The sequence below is a fragment of the Sorghum bicolor genome, chromosome 4 (genome assembly GCF_000003195.3).
Source record: "Sorghum bicolor cultivar BTx623 chromosome 4, Sorghum_bicolor_NCBIv3, whole genome shotgun sequence".
Classification (NCBI taxonomy): domain Eukaryota; kingdom Viridiplantae; phylum Streptophyta; class Magnoliopsida; order Poales; family Poaceae; genus Sorghum; species Sorghum bicolor.
Genome location: NC_012873.2, coordinates 68,047,834 through 68,066,194, shown reverse-complemented (window position 1 = coordinate 68,066,194; position 18,361 = coordinate 68,047,834). Strand labels below are relative to the sequence as shown.

General features: G+C 50.4%; 1 protein-coding gene across 3 annotated transcripts; it reads left to right on the top strand.

The window, feature by feature from the left end:
* Nucleotides 10,058–16,945, top strand: LOC8055336 (pentatricopeptide repeat-containing protein At5g14770, mitochondrial). 3 transcript variants are annotated; one of them, XM_021460103.1, is made up of 5 exons: nt 10,058–13,923; nt 14,071–14,187; nt 15,338–15,411; nt 16,055–16,119; nt 16,423–16,945. In XM_021460103.1, the coding sequence occupies exon 1, from the start codon at nt 10,310–10,312 to the stop codon at nt 13,163–13,165; it is 2,856 nt and encodes a 951-aa protein (XP_021315778.1). In that variant the 5' UTR covers nt 10,058–10,309; the 3' UTR covers nt 13,166–13,923; nt 14,071–14,187; nt 15,338–15,411; nt 16,055–16,119; nt 16,423–16,945. The 3 variants fall into 3 exon arrangements, with proteins under 3 accessions (XP_021315778.1, XP_002454808.1, XP_021315777.1); XM_002454763.2 differs by having other exon boundaries at nt 16,047–16,119; XM_021460102.1 differs by having other exon boundaries at nt 16,036–16,119.

Genomic DNA, 18,361 nt, shown 5'->3' with positions numbered 1-18,361 from the left:
CGCGTCCTGGAGCGCTCAGCTGCCATGCAGGCAGGCGCGCAGGGGGTTAGCACCGTGAGTGGCTAGGAAAGGAATTAGGAGATTCTGTTCCTTAGATTGAGGAGGTTGTTACTCCTTTAGTTGGGCCTCTGGCCATATAAATTGTAATCAGGGACTCAAAGGAAATCAATCAAGTATTATCCATCTATTCTCTTCCTCTAACTCCTAAGCCGGCAACTCGGGGGCATAACCCAGTTGACGAAGGCGGCGACGGCGTAGGGGCATAACCCAGCCGGCGACGACGCATCGCGACTACGAGCTGCGTAGTCGGGGTCCAGCTACCCTGGGCACTACCGCCCTTGACAACCTGGTATCTAGGTCTCGTCGATCCTCTCCCACCCGTTCCACGCAATCCTCCACTGCCGCACCTGCCCACCACCAACCCACCTCGCCGCAGTCGCCCATCTCGGCTGCACCAGCACCCACCATGGCCGAACCAACCCTGGCCGATGTCCTGGCGGCCTTGAAGACTCTCTCCGCAGATATGGCCACCATGCAGGCCGACATGGCGGTGATGAAGAAGGAAAAGTCCGCGTCGTTCTCCGGCGGCGGCGGCGAGTACCGCACGGAGGGTCCGCTTCCAGATCATCCCCCGAAGCACAAGCGATGGGATTTCCCCCGTTTCGACGGGACGACCGATCCGCTGCTGTTCCTCAACAAGTGCGACGCCTATTTTCGCCAGCACCGCACGCTGGCAGAAGAACGCGTATGGATGGCATCCTACCACCTGGATGACGTCGCGCAGCTATGGTTCATGCAGCTGCAAGACGACGAAGGAACACCGTCCTTGGGACGCTTCAAGGACCTCCTCGACCTGCGCTTCGGGCCGCCCCTACGCTCGGCACCGCTGTTTGAGCTGGCTGAATGCCGACGCACGGGTACCGTTGAGGAGTACTCCAATCGGTTCCAAGCCCTTCTTCCACGCGCCGGTTGCCTGGAGGAATCCCAACTTGTGCAGCTCTACACCGGGGGACTCTTGCTGCCCTTGAGCCACGCTGTGCGCATCCATAACCCGGAGACTCCCGGCGGCCATGAGCCTCGCCCGCCAGATCGAACTGATGGAACTCGAGCGGGTGCCGGTCGCTGCTGCTCGTCCCGCAGCACGCACACCCCCGCCGCTTCCGGCGCCCTGACAAGCCCCTGCTGCTCCGCTCGCGCTGCCTGCGCCCCCGGCGGCCGCTGTCCCAGCACTGCCAGCGCCGCCGAACAGAGGAGGTGCCACTAATCCACCGCGGCGGCTCTCGACAGAGGAGCAAGCAGAACGGCACCGACTAGGCCTCTGCTACAACTGCAATGAACCCTACTCGCGCGGCCACAACCGCGTCTGCCGCCGCATATTCTTCATTGACGGCGTTGAGCTGGACGAGGGCGCTGCAGCTGAGGAAGCTCCGGTGTTCTCCCTACACGTAGTGGCGGGCGTGCCAGGCACCAACACGATCCAACTCCGGGTGACAGTGGGCGCTGCGGAGTTCATCGCACTCATCGACACCGGCTCCACGCACAGCTTCATTGGGGAGGAGGCAGCCCGCCGCACAGGACTCACCATCGAGCCGCGTCCTGGGCTGACGGCTACCGTGGCAAATGGCGAGCGCATCGCCTGTCCAAAGGTGCTCCGCGCCACGCCAGTGTTCATCGATGGCTTGGAATTTCAGGTCGACCTCTTCATTATGCCCCTCGCAGGTTATGACGTGGTCTTGGGCACCAACTGGATGGCGCCCCTGGGGGACATCACGTGGAACTTGGCGGCAGGCACCATGGCGTTCCAGCATGCGGGCAGGTCCATCTGCTGGCGTGGCACAGCTCCCCCGGCCCCCGCCCGCCTCCTTGCTGCTGAGGCCTCAGAACCCCTCCTCGACGCGCTCCTGGCCGACTTCCAGGACGTTTTCGCCGCGCCAAGCAATCTGCCACCAGAACGGGGCCGCTCCCACCGCATCATCCTCAAGCCGGACGCGGCCCCCGTGGCGGTCCGACCGTACCGCTACCACGCTGCTCACAAAGACGAACTGGAGAAGCAGTGCGACGCGATGCTCCGACAAGGCATCATACGGCGCAGCGACTCCGCCTTTTCGTCCCCGGTCCTCCTCGTCAAAAAGGCGGACGGATCGTGGCGTTTCTGCATCGACTACCGCGAGCTGAACGCCATCACGGTCAAGGACGCCTACCCAATTCCCGTCGTCGACGAGCTGCTTGATGAGCTCCATGGTGCCCGGTTCTTCTCCAAGCTTGACCTACGTACCACCAGGTGCGCATGCGACCGGAGGACGTCCACAAAACAGCGTTCCGCACCCACGACGGCCTTTACGAGTTCCTGGTGATGCCGTTCGAGCTGTGCAACGCTCCGGCGACATTCCAGGCCCTCATGAACGATGTACTGCGTTCCTTTCTTCGTCGCTTTGTACTCGTTTTCTTTGATGATATCTTGATCTACAGCAAGTCCTGGGCCGACCATCTCTGTCACCTCCGCGGGGTTCTCAGTGAGCTCCGCCACCACGTACTCTTCGTCAAGCATTCTAAGTGTGAGTTCGGGGTCACGTCGGTCGCCTACCTCGGTCACACGATCTCGGCGGCTGGCGTGGCCATGGACTCCACCAAGGTACAGGCCATACGCGACTGGCCGGTGCCTCGCTCGGCGTGGGCGGTGCGGGGTTTCCTCGGCTTGGCGGGGTACTACCGCAAGTTCATCCACAACTATGGCGCGATGGCGGCACCACTCACTAGCCTGCTCAAAAAAGAGGGTTTGTCCTAGAACGCAGAAGCTGCTGCGGCGTTCGACGACCTCAAGACCGCGGTGACCGCCGCCCCGGTGCTGGCCATGCCCGACTTCACCAAGCCGTTCGTGGTGGAGTGTGACACGTCGTCCCACGGCTTTGGGGCGGTGCTGCTGCAAGACGGACATCCGATCGCATTCTTCAGTCTGCCGGTGGCGCCGCGACATCGCGCTCTTGCTGCCTATGAGCGCGAACTGATCAGGTTGGTTCAAGCGGTCCGACATTGGCGCCCATATCTCTGGGGACATCGTTTCAGCGTCAAGACGGATCACTACAGCCTCAAGTACCTGCTGGATCAGCGCCTGGCCACAATTCCGTAGCACCATTGGGTTGGCAAGCTGCTGGGCTTCGACTTCTCCGTTGAGTACAAGCGCGGCGCCGCGAACGCAGTGGCAGACGCGCTGTCCAGGAGGGACACGGAGGATGGGGTGCTGCTCACCCTTTCGGCCCCCCGCTTCGATTTCGTGGATCGCCTACGTCAAGCACACCGGGACGACCCAGCCCTCGTCGCCCTCCACGCCGAGATCACAGCAAGGACACGCCCGGCGCCGTGGTCCCTCGTCGACGGCATGGTCCACTTCGGCCGCCGGCTCTATATCCCACCCGCCTCCCCACTGCTCCAAGAGATCCTGGGGGCGATTCATGCCGACGGCCATGAGGGCGTTCAGCGCACCCTGCACCGTCTCCGCCGCGATTTCCACTTCCCCAACATGAAGCAACGGGTGCAGGACATGGTGCGCACGTGCGCGGTGTGTCAACAGTACAAGTCCGAGCACCTGCAGCCCGCAGGCCTGCTCCTTCCGCTGCCGGTGCCGCAGGGCGTGTGGACAGACATCGTGTTGGATTTTGTGGAAGCCCTCCCACGCGTCCGCGGGAAGTCGGTCATCCTCACCGTGGTGGACAGATTCAGCAAATACTGTCATTTCATACCTTTGGCACATCCGTACTCCGTTGAATCGGTCGCTCAAGCCTTCTTCACAGACATTGTCCGTCTCCACGACGTTCCTCAATCCATCGTGTCGGACAGGGACACGGTCTTCACGTCGGCCGTTTGGCAAGAGCTTATGAGGCTGATGGGCACTAAACTACAGATGACCACGGCATTCCACCCCCAGTCCGATGGGCAGTCAGAGTCAGCTAACCGTGTCATCGTCATGTACCTACGTTGCTTGACGGGTGACCGGCCTCGCCAGTGGGTAAGATGGCTGCCGTGGGCAGAGTACCTGTTCAACACAGCTTATCAGTCGTCCTTGCGGGACACTCCCTTCAGGGTGGTGTATGGCCGGGATCCGCCCTCCATTCGTTCTTATGAACCAGGCGACACCAGGGTTCAAGCTGTCGCCAAAACAATGGAGGAACGGGATGAATTTTTGGCTGATGTACGCTACTGGCTGGAGCAGGCTCAAGCTTCGCAGAAGCTGTACTACGACCGCAACCACCGCTCCGTCAGTTACCAGGTCGGGGACTGGGCACTCCTTCGTCTTCGGCAACGGGCAGCGTCCTCGCTTCCTCAGGCTGCGGGCGGCAAGCTCAAGCCCCGCTTCGTGGGGCCCTACCGCGTGGTGCAACTCATCAATGATGTCGCTGTTCGCCTCGCGCTGCCCACGGGCGCTCGCATCCATGATGTTGTTCATGTGAGCCTCCTCAAGAAGTTCCACGGCGAGCCGCCAGCTGAGACGCCACCGCTTCCTCCACTTCGTCATGGCGCCATCGAGCCGGAGCCTGAGCGTGCAGTACGCTACCGTCTTGCCCGTGGCGTTCCCCAGGTGTTAATCAAGTGGAAGGACTGCTCAGCTGCCTCTTCAACGTGGGAAGACACGGACGCTTTCCGCACCAGGTTCCCCTCCTTCCAGCTCGAGGACGAGCTGACTCTCGACGGAGAGGGAGATGTCATGGTCGGGCGCACGTACGTGAGACGGCGCCGCGCCCGTGATGTGCGTCGCGTCCTAGAGCGCTCAGCTGTCATGTAGGCAGGCGCGCAGGGGGTTAGCACCGTGAGTGGCTAGGAAAGGAATTAGGAGATTCTGTTCCTTAGATTGAGGAGGTTGTTACTCCTTTAGTTGGGCCTCTGGCCATATAAATTGTAATCAGGGACTCAAAGGAAATCAATCAAGTATTATCCATCTATTCTCTTCCTCTAACTCCTAAGCTGGCAACTCGGGGGCATAACCCAGTTGACGAAGGCGGCGACGGCGTGGGGGCATAACCCAGCCGGCGACGACGGATCGCGACTACGAGCTGCGTAGTCGGGGTCCAGCTACCCTGGGCACTACCGCCCTTGACAGAATGAGAAGGACGTCACCTGAGTTCTATGAATTTAACCAAGTTGCAAGCAACTCATACTTTGAAGTGCTAGTAATTCTGAGAAATAGGGAACTTATGACCAATACCCATCCACTTATCTAAATATTTGAAAGTGCCAATAACACTCACTTCCCTATGGTCCATGTTGTATGCCACAAGTTTATGGCTCACGGAGTGGATGCAGAAAAAAGTATTGCAATCTTGATGAATGTCAATCACCTCAATGCCACATGTGCAACTCTTTTCTCCAAAGAGCTACAAAGAGCTCATGGTGTCCTTCAACACCCAATTCTTGTGTATCATCCTAAAGAACCCAGATGGACAGCTCTTGATCATCATCATCATCATCATCTAATGGTTTTTGGGTCATGTAATGCAAGCGCCCTTGGGATTGGCCAAAATAAACCCCCTCGAGCAGCCTCTCACATTGCAATCATTCTTGTTGCATTTCCTTGTACATCTACAACAGCTATCTTATTTTGATCAGAGTCTCGAACTGTCGAAAACAGGAAGCCATTAACAAAGGCACACCAAGGGTCCCCATTAGCTAGCTTGACTTGACACCACCCTTTGAATTGTCCTTGCTCTTCTTGTTGGAGAATTTGGTTGCGGCTCCAAGTCCCAGTTTCAGATGAGTATGTGTACACAGATATCAACTCCTTTTCCAAATCGGGAATCTAGAACTGGACCAAGTGGAAGTGGGAGGAAACGAACAGATCAAAAGCCATATATGTGTGTGTTATCAATTGAGGACAGCCGCAGGTGGGCAATGCTTCCCATTGCTGTGTGATGGGGTTGTACACGACGTACCTCATTGCGTCTGAGAACGGCTCTGGCTGATTCTCAAAGAGGATAAGCCCATTGCAGGAATCCATTAAGACGAGGATCTGGATCCAAATCCTAGGCAGGAAGAAGAAGGAAGGGTCGATGCCCAAAGGTTTGAGTCCACCTGTCAGATCGATGATTCTGAAATTGAAATGATCACACCATAGGTTCTTGCTCCTCGAAGTTGTTGGGTGTCATGATGAACAGCCCTATAGCTTGTGGGAGCAGCTTCTTCCGGTCGGCAATGAGGTCGGGCCAGGCCTTGGAGACGCACTTGAATCGGCAGATGGACTTGGCAGGGACACGAGAGAGGATCTCCACCAGGGGGAGGCTGCCCAGCCCAACCATGCTTGTCGTGGAGCAGTCCTCCATGCATGCCACCAAGAGCGGTCTAAAAGTGGGGGATTTTGTCAAACTTGTATGTCAAGGAACTACAACAAGATGGTTGAGCACCGTTGATATCTATGGCCATTGTTGAACACTCGGTTTAAATTCAAGTGGCAACTATTTCATGTCCTTTAAATGAAAAAAACAAATACTGTCGTCTTGGTATGTTACCTAAAAAGAAAATCGTTTAGGATAACGACACCGTCAAAATCTCATTTAGGAGCAACTAAAGCCCAACAAACTTCTCCCACCAAGACCCAAAACGGGGCTTTGTCTTCGTCTTCCTCCTCGCCTTCCGCCTCCTCATCTCATCCCCTGGCCTTGTCAGCGATGCCGCGCCGGCGGCGGAGATGCTGGTCGTCCCAGGCCGAGAGATTGATGGCTTAGCTGTGATGGGATGGGGAATCCTTTCTGGCGGATATATATAGAAGAACCAAATTAAGACGACCGTGTTCAATCTAATCTAATCCCATATAATATATAGATAGATAGATATCCACCGTCAATCACAAACATCCCACGCACGACCATCGATCGCTTAGCTGAACTCGATCGATCGATCCGCAGTCCGCACCCTACTTGTCGTTGTTTTGTCAAATAAAACAAATTACCCGCGCGGCCGGCCGGCCGATTCTTCCTTGTCTCCGCCGCCATCGATCTAGCTTGTTGGCAATTCTTGCTTCCTGGACCTGATCGATCGATCGATCGTAGCGCGCCGCCATGGCCCCTGCCGCTTGCGTCCTGCTCGACCGCACCGTTGCCTTCCGCAGCCATCCCCAAGAGACAGAACCCTTCGATCTAGGAGAGAAAATAGCAAAGGGGGGCGTGCAGCAGGTCACCGTCGGCGCCAGCACCAGCACCAGCACGGCGGAATTATTAGTAAGCCGTGAAGCCACGGAAGCTAGCATCGATCGCCACGTACCTGCTGTCCATGACGCCAGATCTGGAGGAGGTCGTGGAGCCCCCGGACGTAAGCCGCCTCACCATGCAGCGACCGCTGGCATCCGCTCCGATCGCAAACCACGGATGGCAACTCCGCGACGGTACTGTCGCCGCCGCCGCCGACAAGAACCTGGTCGTGCTCTCCTCCGGCTCCTACCGCCCAGCCTACTCGTACAACCGATGGTACTTGCTCCTGGACCTCGACGCATCCGCCTCTTGTCTCTCCTCGATCCCCGCTATCCACTACGAGTACGCTGACTCTTACAGCAGCGCCGGCTACGGGACCGTCATCATGACGACGACGACGACACGCGAAGGCGGCGGCGGCGGCGCCAGCTTCGTCCTCGCCGAGCTGCTCTGGGACTTCCACCGCCGCGGCGGGCTTCCTGCGCTGGGCATGCTCTGCGTGTGGCAGTCGTGGTTATGCTCGTGGGTCTACAAGCGCGGCGAGCTCCCCGCCGAGGTGCTCCAGACGTGGAGGATCCACATGTCCTTCCCTGTCGAAACCAGGAGCAGGAGGCTCTTCTGCTGGGTCGATCTTCTCCACGGGTTGCTGCTCTGCGACCCGGGACGACAATAATGCGAGGTCGACTCGTCGGACTCGCTGGACATGTGCTTTGTTCCGCTGCCCCATGGCTGCTCCGTCGTCGTCGAAAACCCCCGGTGGTCGTCGAAGAAGAACCCGCTTGAGTTCCGCAACGCCGCCGGCCTGCGTTGGCGGCGGCACCATCAAGTTCCTCACCATGGAGAGGGAGGGCGGCGGCGCGATGTCGCTCGTTACCTATACCCTGGACCTGGATAATAACCCATCCAACAACAACGACCCTGCTAGCAGCTGGATGGCAGAAACCAAGCTGCTTCTAGAAGATCTCTGCTGGGCAGATGAGACGACGACGTTTATCTCCAACAAGAAGGACGTCGTGCCACGGAAGATCACGCCGCCATTATTGTTCCCTATCCTAAGCACGGTAGAACACATGACGTCGTCTACCTCGTCATTCCGGGTGATGTGGAAACAAGTGTGTGGAAGGCTACCGGTTTAGGGGAGCGAAGCTCCTGCTTAAGGTTAACACGCGCAAAGCCAGGGTCATCTCTGCCACCCACCAGCAAAAACACCCCAGCAGACCATTGCTGAGATGGCGCTACCTCCTTGCCGCCAGTGTTTCCCACTCCCGGCGGTCGGCGCCAGTAGGGCTCAAAGTACGGATCACCAGGTACGTACGAATATACTACCACTGCTATATATATACTACAACACATTTTAGTTTTTTTTTATATCAATTCCAATTCCATGCATGCATCGTTTTTATGCTTTTTAATTTGTATAGCTGTGAATTCCTGTTTGTCTACACATCCAGTTATTAGAGTAGAAAACTAGAAATTTACTGACTCTCTTTTAAGGCCCATATACATAATGCTCCGTGTATTACATGACAGTCCTATATATATGTGTTTATATATATCAGCAATTATGCATGTTTTGTCTTAAGAAATGTCATCTATATATCAGGCACCCTGCTCCTCTGGTTGGTTTTAGTGTTCAACCCAATCAGACCACATGAGGAAAAAAACTTCTCTTTTGTTTGGTGTCAGCCCTCATGCAGTTTTAACTTGTCATTAAGATTAGATGACTGTTCCGTACATGAATATACAAATTAAACAAGTGTAGGAACCTATCTCGTGTACAACGTGGGAGTACAATTTTAACACTGAAATCGAAGCTCCACAGTTTAATTCAGTAGGCTTTGCCTTGGAGATGACCATGGCATGATGTCGTTATGTCAGTATTCCTAATAAACTATATATGTCCATAATTGCCGTCGACGCCCTGTTTCTTCCAAAGGTGTTGTTGCAAACTTTTATTCTTGAATGAAAGAGCCGTTTATATTTTGTGCTGCAACCTACCTATATATATATATATATATATATATATATATATATATATATAAACACCCTTGAGTAGGTAAAGAGTTGTTTATATTTTGACGTCAAATGTCTGTTTCTGCTAGGGAGCGGTGGAGGAAGCAATTGGGATGGGGGCAAGTGCAAAAAGGATGAAGTTTGAATGACCTCCGCTACAGAATCAATGCATGCATAGTGGATGTCCGTGCCTCTATATATTTCAAATGGTTGTACGTACGCTGGTCGGTCGGGGCTGTTAGATGAAGCTCCAATAATAACAGCTAGCTGACGTTATTTGTGGCCTAACCTCTCTTCGCTCTAGTGATTGCGTACCCACGCACACTTGTTCTTTGCAGAAATGAAATATACCGTTTCGCGTTTCTTCGTACAGCTGCAAGGTATGATTCACTATTGAGCAGAGCGCATATGAAACAGATGTAATATCGAGCTCCACAAGCTATGTGTACAGCAGGGCGTTAAATCTTTGTGGATATGAGCAGTGGCAAGCTAGGACGTCGAGAAGAACACCGACGGTTAACCACTGAAGAAATCAGTCGGTAGGAATTAAATTATAAAACTCGGCGAGTGTCAATGAGATTTGCTCATCCAAACATCTCGCTAAATTATTGGGCAATTCAAATCATGGAAGTGTTTTTTTTTTGGTGACAACACCGTTGTACACCATATCAGGCTTGTTAAAGTACCCCATTGCCTTGGGTAAAACTTGCAGGACACAAGAGTGCTAGCTAATACACTCATCAGGATTTGTCCGGCTCTTGGTAAGTGGCACACACCATCTGCAATTCATTCGGTCCTCACACAAAACAGCAACATAATGCTCCTGACGACATGAAAAGGGATTGAAATCAACAACATGATCGGTAGGCTAGCTTCAATGATGTGCAGGAATCGAAGGATTTGAAGGAAAGCTCAACTTTTTACCCCGGCCAAATCATGACAATTCACAGAGTCCAGTGGGAGACTGTGGCACAACTCTGTGGGCTGAAAGTCTTCCCCACATCATTTAAAGCCCACCAGACTCGGCCCAACGGGTCTTCCTCCGCACCTCGCCGCGCCGCGCCGGCCTCCCCTCCCCTCTCCTCGCTCCCACTCTACCCCCCTCGTCGCCGACCACCACCACCATGGCGGCCTCTCCGCCTCATGCCTTAGCCCCGTCCCTCCAGGCCTCCTTCCTCTGCTCCCTCGCGCTCGCCTTCCTCCGGGCCGGCCGCTTCTCCGCCGCCTCCCACGTCGTCTTCTCACTCCCCGCCTCGCCTCCCGCACGCCTCCTCCGCCGCCTCATCCCCGCCCTCGCCTCCTCGGGCCTCGCCGCCGCCGCCGTCTGCTTCCGCCCCGTCCCAGGTGACACCCTCACCCTCAACTCCATCATCCTCTCCTACTGTAGCCTCCGCTCGCTCCGTCCCGCGTTGAGCCTGCTCCGTTCCTCCTCGGGGCCCCAGTCGCAGTCGCAGGTCGCGGCTGACACCGTCAGCTACAACATCTTCCTCGCTGCCCTCTCCGAGCAGGGCCACGGGAGGCTCGCGCCGCCTGTGCTCTCGGAGATGTGCAAGCGCGGCGTGTCCTGGGACGGGGTCACCGTGAGCACGGCGCTCGTGGGGCTGTGTAGGACCGGCCTGGTCGGCGAGGCCGCGGCCTTGGCGGAGATGTTGGTCCGAGGCCGAGGAATTGATGGATTGGATGTGGTGGGATGGAATGCTCTCATTGACGGCTACTGTAAAGTCCAGGACATGGCCGCGGCTTTGGCGGTGGTGGAGAGGATGACAACACAAGGGGTGGCGCTTGACGTGGTGGGGTATAATTCCTTGGTTGCCGGGTTCTTCCACTCCGGCGATGCTGATGCTGCACTGGAGGTAGTGGAGAGGATGAAGGCGGATGGGGTGGAGCCGAATGTGGTGACGTACACGGCCCTCATCGGGGAGTATTGTAAGGGGAAGGGGATGGACGAGGCATTCAGTTTGTACGAGGGGATGGTCAGGTCGGGTGTGCTGCCTGATGTGGTCACGCTCAGTGCTCTTGTCGATGGCCTCTGCAGGGATGGCCAGTTCTCAGAGGCATATGCGCTTTTCAGGGAGATGGACAAGATCGGAGTCGCGCCGAACCATGTGACCTATTGTACGCTTATTGATTCATTAGCGAAAGCGCGGAGGGGCAGTGAGTCACTTGGTCTATTGGGAGAGATGGTTTCAAGGGGCGTGGTCATGGATCTGGTCATGTATACAGCTCTGATGGACCGTTTAGGTAAGGAAGGGAAGATTGAGGAAGCTAAGGATGTGCTTCGGCATGCTCAGTCGGATAATATTACTCCCAACTTTGTAACTTACACTGTACTGGTCGATGCACACTGCAGAGCTGGCAATATCGATGGTGCAGAGCAGGTGTTGTTGCAAATGGAGGAGAAATCTGTTATCCCGAATGTTGTCACATTCTCATCGATCATCAATGGTCTTGTTAAAAGGGGATGCCTCGGCAAAGCAGCTGATTATATGAGGAAGATGAAGGACAGTGGCATTGCTCCTAATGTTGTGACTTATGGAACACTTATCGATGGCTTCTTCAAGTTCCAGGGGCAAGAAGCAGCTCTTGATGTGTACCGTGATATGTTGCATGAGGGTGTTGAGGCAAACAACTTTGTCGTTGACTCACTGGTGAATGGTTTGAGAAAGAATGGGAATATAGAAGGAGCTGAAGCATTATTTAAAGATATGGATGAACGTGGTCTGTTGCTTGACCATGTCAATTATACCACCTTAATGGATGGGCTTTTTAAAACAGGAAACATGCCAGCTGCTTTTAAGGTTGGTCAGGAGTTGATGGAGAAAAACCTGTCACCTGATGCTGTTGTCTATAATGTGTTTATCAATTGCCTTTGCACGCTTGGCAAGTTCAGTGAAGCAAAATCCTTTTTGAAAGAGATGAGAAATACAGGCTTAGAACCTGATCAAGCAACATATAACACTATGATTGCTGCACGGTGCAGGGAAGGAAAGACCTCCAAAGCTCTAAAGCTACTGAAAGAAATGAAGCGGAATTCAATAAAGCCTAATCTAATCACATATACTACACTTGTTGTGGGCCTTCTTGAGGCCGGGGTTGTGAAAAAGGCAAAATTTTTGCTAAATGAGATGGCTTCTGCTGGATTCGCTCCGACCTCTCTGACTCATCAAAGGGTGCTGCAAGCATGTTCTGGAAGCCGGAGGCCAGATGTGATTTTGGAAATTCATGAGTTGATGATGGGTGCTGGTCTTCATGCTGATATCACTGTCTATAATACACTCGTGCATGTTTTGTGTTGCCATGGAATGGCAAGGAATGCTACAGTTGTTTTGGATGAAATGTTGACGAGAGGAATTGCACCAGACACTATCACATTCAATGCTCTCATTCTTGGCCATTGTAAGAGCAGCCATCTGGATAATGCATTTGCAATCTATGCTCAGATGCTTCATCAAGGGCTCTCACCTAATATAGCTACATTTAACACACTTCTGGGTGGCCTTGAGTCTGCTGGTAGAATTGGCGAAGCGGATACTGTTCTCAGTGATATGAAGAAGGTGGGCCTTGAGCCCAATAATCTCACCTATGATATACTGGTGACAGGATATGCAAAGAAAAGCAACAAAGTTGAAGCACTGAGGCTGTATTGTGAGATGGTGAGTAAAGGCTTTATTCCCAAAGCAAGCACGTATAATTCACTCATGAGTGACTTTGCTAAAGCTGGAATGATGAATCAAGCTAAAGAATTGTTCAGTGAGATGAAAAGGAGAGGAGTTTTACACACATCATCAACTTATGATATCCTTTTGAATGGATGGTCAAAGCTTAGAAATGGAATTGAGGTAAGAATACTTCTCAAAGATATGAAAGAGCTAGGATTTAAACCATCTAAAGGCACTATCAGTTCTATGTCCAGAGCATTTTCAAGGCCGGGCATGACTGGGGAAGCTCGACGTTTACTTAAGACCCTTTTCAAGGTTTAGGGGAAAAAGATGAAGTGTCAATTTATTATCTGCCTAGGATGGTCTAGTGAGATGATTCTCCCAGAACTTTACAGTTGCAAGAAGGGTTTCTAACTGTTGGAGTGTCTTACAGCTAGGCCAGAAATGCCATCATGCATAAAGAGTTGTTCAGTGAGATGAAAAGGAGAGGAGTTTTACATGCTTCCTGAACTTATGATACCCTTTTGAATGGATGGTCAAAGCTTAGAAATGGAACTGAGGTAAGAATACTTCTCAAAGATATGAAAGAGGTAGAATTTAAACCATCCAAAGGCACTATCAGTTCTATGTCCAGAGCATTTTCAAGGCCGGACATGACTTGGGAAGCTCGACGTTTACTTGAGACCCTTTTCAAGGTTTAGGGGAAAAAATGAAGTGTCAATATATTACTGCCTACGATAGTCTAATGAGATGATTCTCCCAGAACTTTACAGTTGCAAGAAGGGGTCCTAACTGAAGTATCTTCCAGCTAGGCCAGATATGTTGTTTCGTGCATAAAGAGATCATAGCAAATGCAGGTGTTTCAGAAGAACAGTTTGATGTCCTGACTGGTAGGTGTTTCAGAAGAACAGTTTGATGTCTTGACTTACACTGGCTAACAAGCTGAAACCCAAAAATGTATACTTGTGCTATACTCTACCCCTGGACAGAAAGGTGTTGGGCATTTTGTTACTCAGGGTTTATGGACTGAAGCACCACCAATGAACTAAATGCATATGAGGTTGAGACTGTTTTACACTGTAAGTATCGTTACCCCGCCATCTAGGTGACCAAAGACAACTCTTGCTGGACTTATTGGTTATTGTATTCAGCTTTTGTGGGTTTTGCAGCTGGGGTATGCTTCGTTAATAATATTTACACCTACATTTTTTCTTGAATTTATGCAGGTTTCAAATCTGTGTTGATTGGTGACCTCCTACAGTTGTTAATGGCTTGGATGACATAAGTAAACTTGGCTTTCTGCTAACCAGCTTATTGACTGCTTGCACTTCCATAAAGTTGAGGTGATCTATTTCTTGCATTACAAAAGTATGCTTTTATTCAATCTGCTGGTTAACATGTTTGATTATATTAGGCAACATTGGTTACTACTCTCTCCACTCCAAATTATAAGATGTTTTGGCTTCTCTAGATGCATAATTTTTTATATGCATCTAGATACACAGTATGTCTAGATACATTGTAAAAGCAATGTATCTAGAAAAGCCAAAATGTCTTATAATTTGGAACAGAGGGAGTAGAAATCATCTGATTGGAGCTATGATAATTGATAAGGATACGACAATGACCTGATATGTAAGAGTGATCTTTGTGGGATCAGAATAAGGTCCGAGAGGCAGAAAGCAGTATCATTGAAATTAGTACACCTTTCTGTTTCCGCTCACTTTCATGGTATTACTCTAAATATCATGAGCAGTCATGACAGTAACACAATGCCAAGCTTTGGGTTCGAAGTTTTGAGCTACTTGTCTAATATGCCAAGGAATGGAGCGAGAGAAAAAAAAAAGTCTTCATAGGCAAATGTAGAGATTTCTGGTGAAGTTCACCCCATCTGATAGGATTTTGAATACAGAGATATCTAGAACTACTAACCAAGTGTCGATTCATGTCCACATAAGATCTTATGCATATGGTTTCTTTGGAATTTTTTGTTACCACATTAGTTTATGTAATGGCATGCACGGGTGATCATCCTAGTATTCTTCGATGCCCATGAGGGTTTCCCTTTGAGTTGATGGCCTGTTCTTATAGGATATATTTAGCACAATGACCAACTAGAGGCATTCTGAAATCTTTGATAAACTTTCAGCAAAAGGAACCAATGGAAGAATTAAATATGTTCAAAAAAATGCATTGAAAATAGACAGTATGTTCCTTTCCTTGAAAAATAAAGAAAAAACTGGACACGTATAATAACGTTACGACAATTTCAGACCACGTGTAAATCCTTTGTGGTTATTGCACAAATCATGTGTCGTTTCTGTTCACCATTGTTTTCGTTAGTCCATTAGCCGTGTAGATGCCGATTACTCTGCCATTCCTGCAGGTTATTGTTCTAAAGGCCCTGTGTGTAGTTTAAAGATCCCTGCTGATGAATCCATTTCTCATCTGCCTTTTGATTATTTGTTTATTTGCTCTTTTCTCCTTTTGTAGTTTCCACGAGCATGATCATCAGAACATGTTTTATGTGCATACCATAGATGGAGAAGAGCTATTTTTGGAACACAGTAAGTTGGTTCCTCTCTTCAACAAATGATGCTATATGACAAAGTAAAGTCCTGATTTTGCATCCTTCACCATCTTGTGTTGGGATTGTTGTTGTAGCCGGCCTCTTTCCTATCCATCAAGGTCATGGAACATTCTGCGGCTGCAGATTTAGGATTGGAATACCATAACTGAGCATCTGTAGTTTCTAAAGCAACTCCATACAAAGATTAAATGTTTAATTCTAGCCCCAATACACCTTTAGATAACTTTTACTCTGCTATGATTTTATTGCAACACTTCTTCAGATGCCCCTGCTCTGTTTTATTTTACCAACCAGTTATTCTGTTGTCCCTATGTGATATGCATACGTCAGTGTGATGGATATATAGGCTAGAATTCTGCAGGGTACTTCCAATCAACATTCAACAATGCAAAAGTTTGGCTGCAGTTTTTGAGTCAAGATAGCATGGGAATAAGAAAATCAATAGCTGATCAATTTATCGTTATGTTTTACTTTGTTTGAGTTTATCTTTTTTATATAAATTTTGTCCATTATTGTCCTCCCTGATGGCATCCATTTTTCAAGTGCGTTGATTTATGATACACTCTGATTAAGTCACAGAAAGATAGTAATGCTCAAAAAGTTCATGTGCAGCACTGCAGCTGCAGAATCACGGCATTGGATGTTTTGGTTTGATGCAGTTTTGATCCTCCCCTACTGCATTGAGGTATACCTCAAAACAAAAGCAAATTATATTCAGATTAGTGTGTCAGCTGGAGTTAGCTATACACACTATTAAGTTAAACATGCCTTTCATATAACAAAATTTGGAATTTCTATTGGAGATTAGTACTCATAATATTAGCACTGGATCCTTTATTTTTGTCAAATAATCGGCACCACAGTGAAGTTAATCAAAGTACGCTGGTATTGCAATAGGGTTCATGCTTTTTGTTTCCCTTTATCATAGTATAACCATCTGATTTGTCCTTTTCTTTTGCATCATGCCAACACCTCACGATGATGGCAGGCACTGACTTGGCAGTTGGCACGATGAACTTACATTTGGTCGCTGGATGTTCGGCCTGGGAGACAGTCTTGGAGGAAGCCCATCTCTCTCTAGATGAAATGTATGAGAGTGAGCTAGCTCATTTGTCTTTCGCTTTAGCAAAATATGGTCAGAGCTAGTGACCTTCAGCCATGGAAGCTGTCACAGAGACAGGAGTGATTGAGGCGGCAAAATATTTCCACTGTCCTTGCGCAGAGGCAATGGACACCGGCAGTGGCTATTACTCTGATCGTGGATCCAATGCGCCCTGGTGAAATTGATCGCTGTTGTCAAGTCCTCCATCATCAGCAAATTCTTGCTTTACATATTAAAAAGGCAATAGATTATATCTGCACTCCAGCTAGATGGATTCCCATCATATGTGATATGTATACCTTGATCACGCATATATCAGCTTAACGCGTTACACTTTCTTTGTTAAAAAAATCTGAATTCTGATGATGAGAAACTACTACTGATAGTAGTGATTGTGGTTTGCCACAAATCTGAATTCTGATGATGAGAAAAAAAACTGAACGGACGGAATTCTTCGTTTACTTTATTATTATCACTCCATATAATATTAAAAAAACTCTGAAGAAACGACGCACAGTAGGCGGCGGATCGGATTCGGATCAGATAGAGAGAGATTTTAGTAGTTTGTCTGCTGGCTATACTTGGGCAACGGGCTGGCCCAGCCCGGTATGCCACGACACCGTGCCGGCCCGACACGTTGCTTAACGGGCCGAGGGGGCACGTCATGCCTTGTGGGCCGTGCTTTACCGGCCTGCGTGCCTGACCTCCGGCCCAGGCATGGGCCTGTTGTAAGGACCTTGATGCCCCCTAGAGAGGGGTGAATAGGCGTATCTAAAAATTTCTACACAACTCAAAGTCACTTGTCAGCAACTGTCGGAAGTGATGACAGTTTAGGTCGGAACTTCCGACGTCGTCAGAAGTTCCAACGTAAACTGTCAGAAGTTCCGACGCCTACGGGAAATGAACTGCAAGTGCTTAAATGAACTTTGTGAAGCCAATAACTTACAACCCCACTTCCTAGTGGTAAGATGAAGTTATCCAAGTGCTTCCTTGACCTTAGAGAGCCACCAATTTGTAGATCGGGACCAAACCCTAGAATCACAAATAAGCAAGTAGAGAGCAACACAAATAGCAAGAACACAAAGTGACAAGGTATTTATCCCGTGGTTCCGCTCGCCACCAAGGCTTGCCTATGTCCACGTTGTTGAGGAAGCCACACAAGCTTTTCGGGTCTCTTTCAACCCTATCCTCGTTCTCAAGTCAAGAGAGCAATCTCTTGAGATGAGGGGTGATTTCACTAGATGATTTGAGTGATTACAAACCTCCCGGGACTACCACATAAGTTGGAAGCTCCACGGGCAACGCCTAGCCGGCTACGAGCCTTGCTCCAAGAGTAACAAACACAAATCCAACCGGCTTGACAAAGAAATCAAGTGCTCAAGCTTTGCTTTGATGTTTCTCTCACCAAGAATCCTTCTCTCACTCAATCTCTTGCAAGATTTGAAGTTAGGAGCAAAGGGGATAGAAGAGAGGAGCTTTTGGGAGCTAGAGAGGTGCCTTGGCCGAAGGTTTAGTCGAGTGGAAGAGTGAGCCAACGGTTAGAAGTGAGGAGACAACTATTTATACAAGAAGCTGGAAACTAACCGTTCAGATCTACGTCGGAAGTTCCGACGTGGATCTCGGGACTTCTAACATACACTAAAAACATTGTTCACCTTAGTCAGAAGTCTGCACAAAACCAGTCAACGTCATCAGTTCCGACACACGTCATCAGTTCCGACGCGTCATCAGTTCTGACACATGTCATCACTTCCGACAGGTCATCAGTTCCGACGTACGTCGGGACTTCCGACACAAGCGCGAGCAGAGGTAGCAAGAGGGCCAG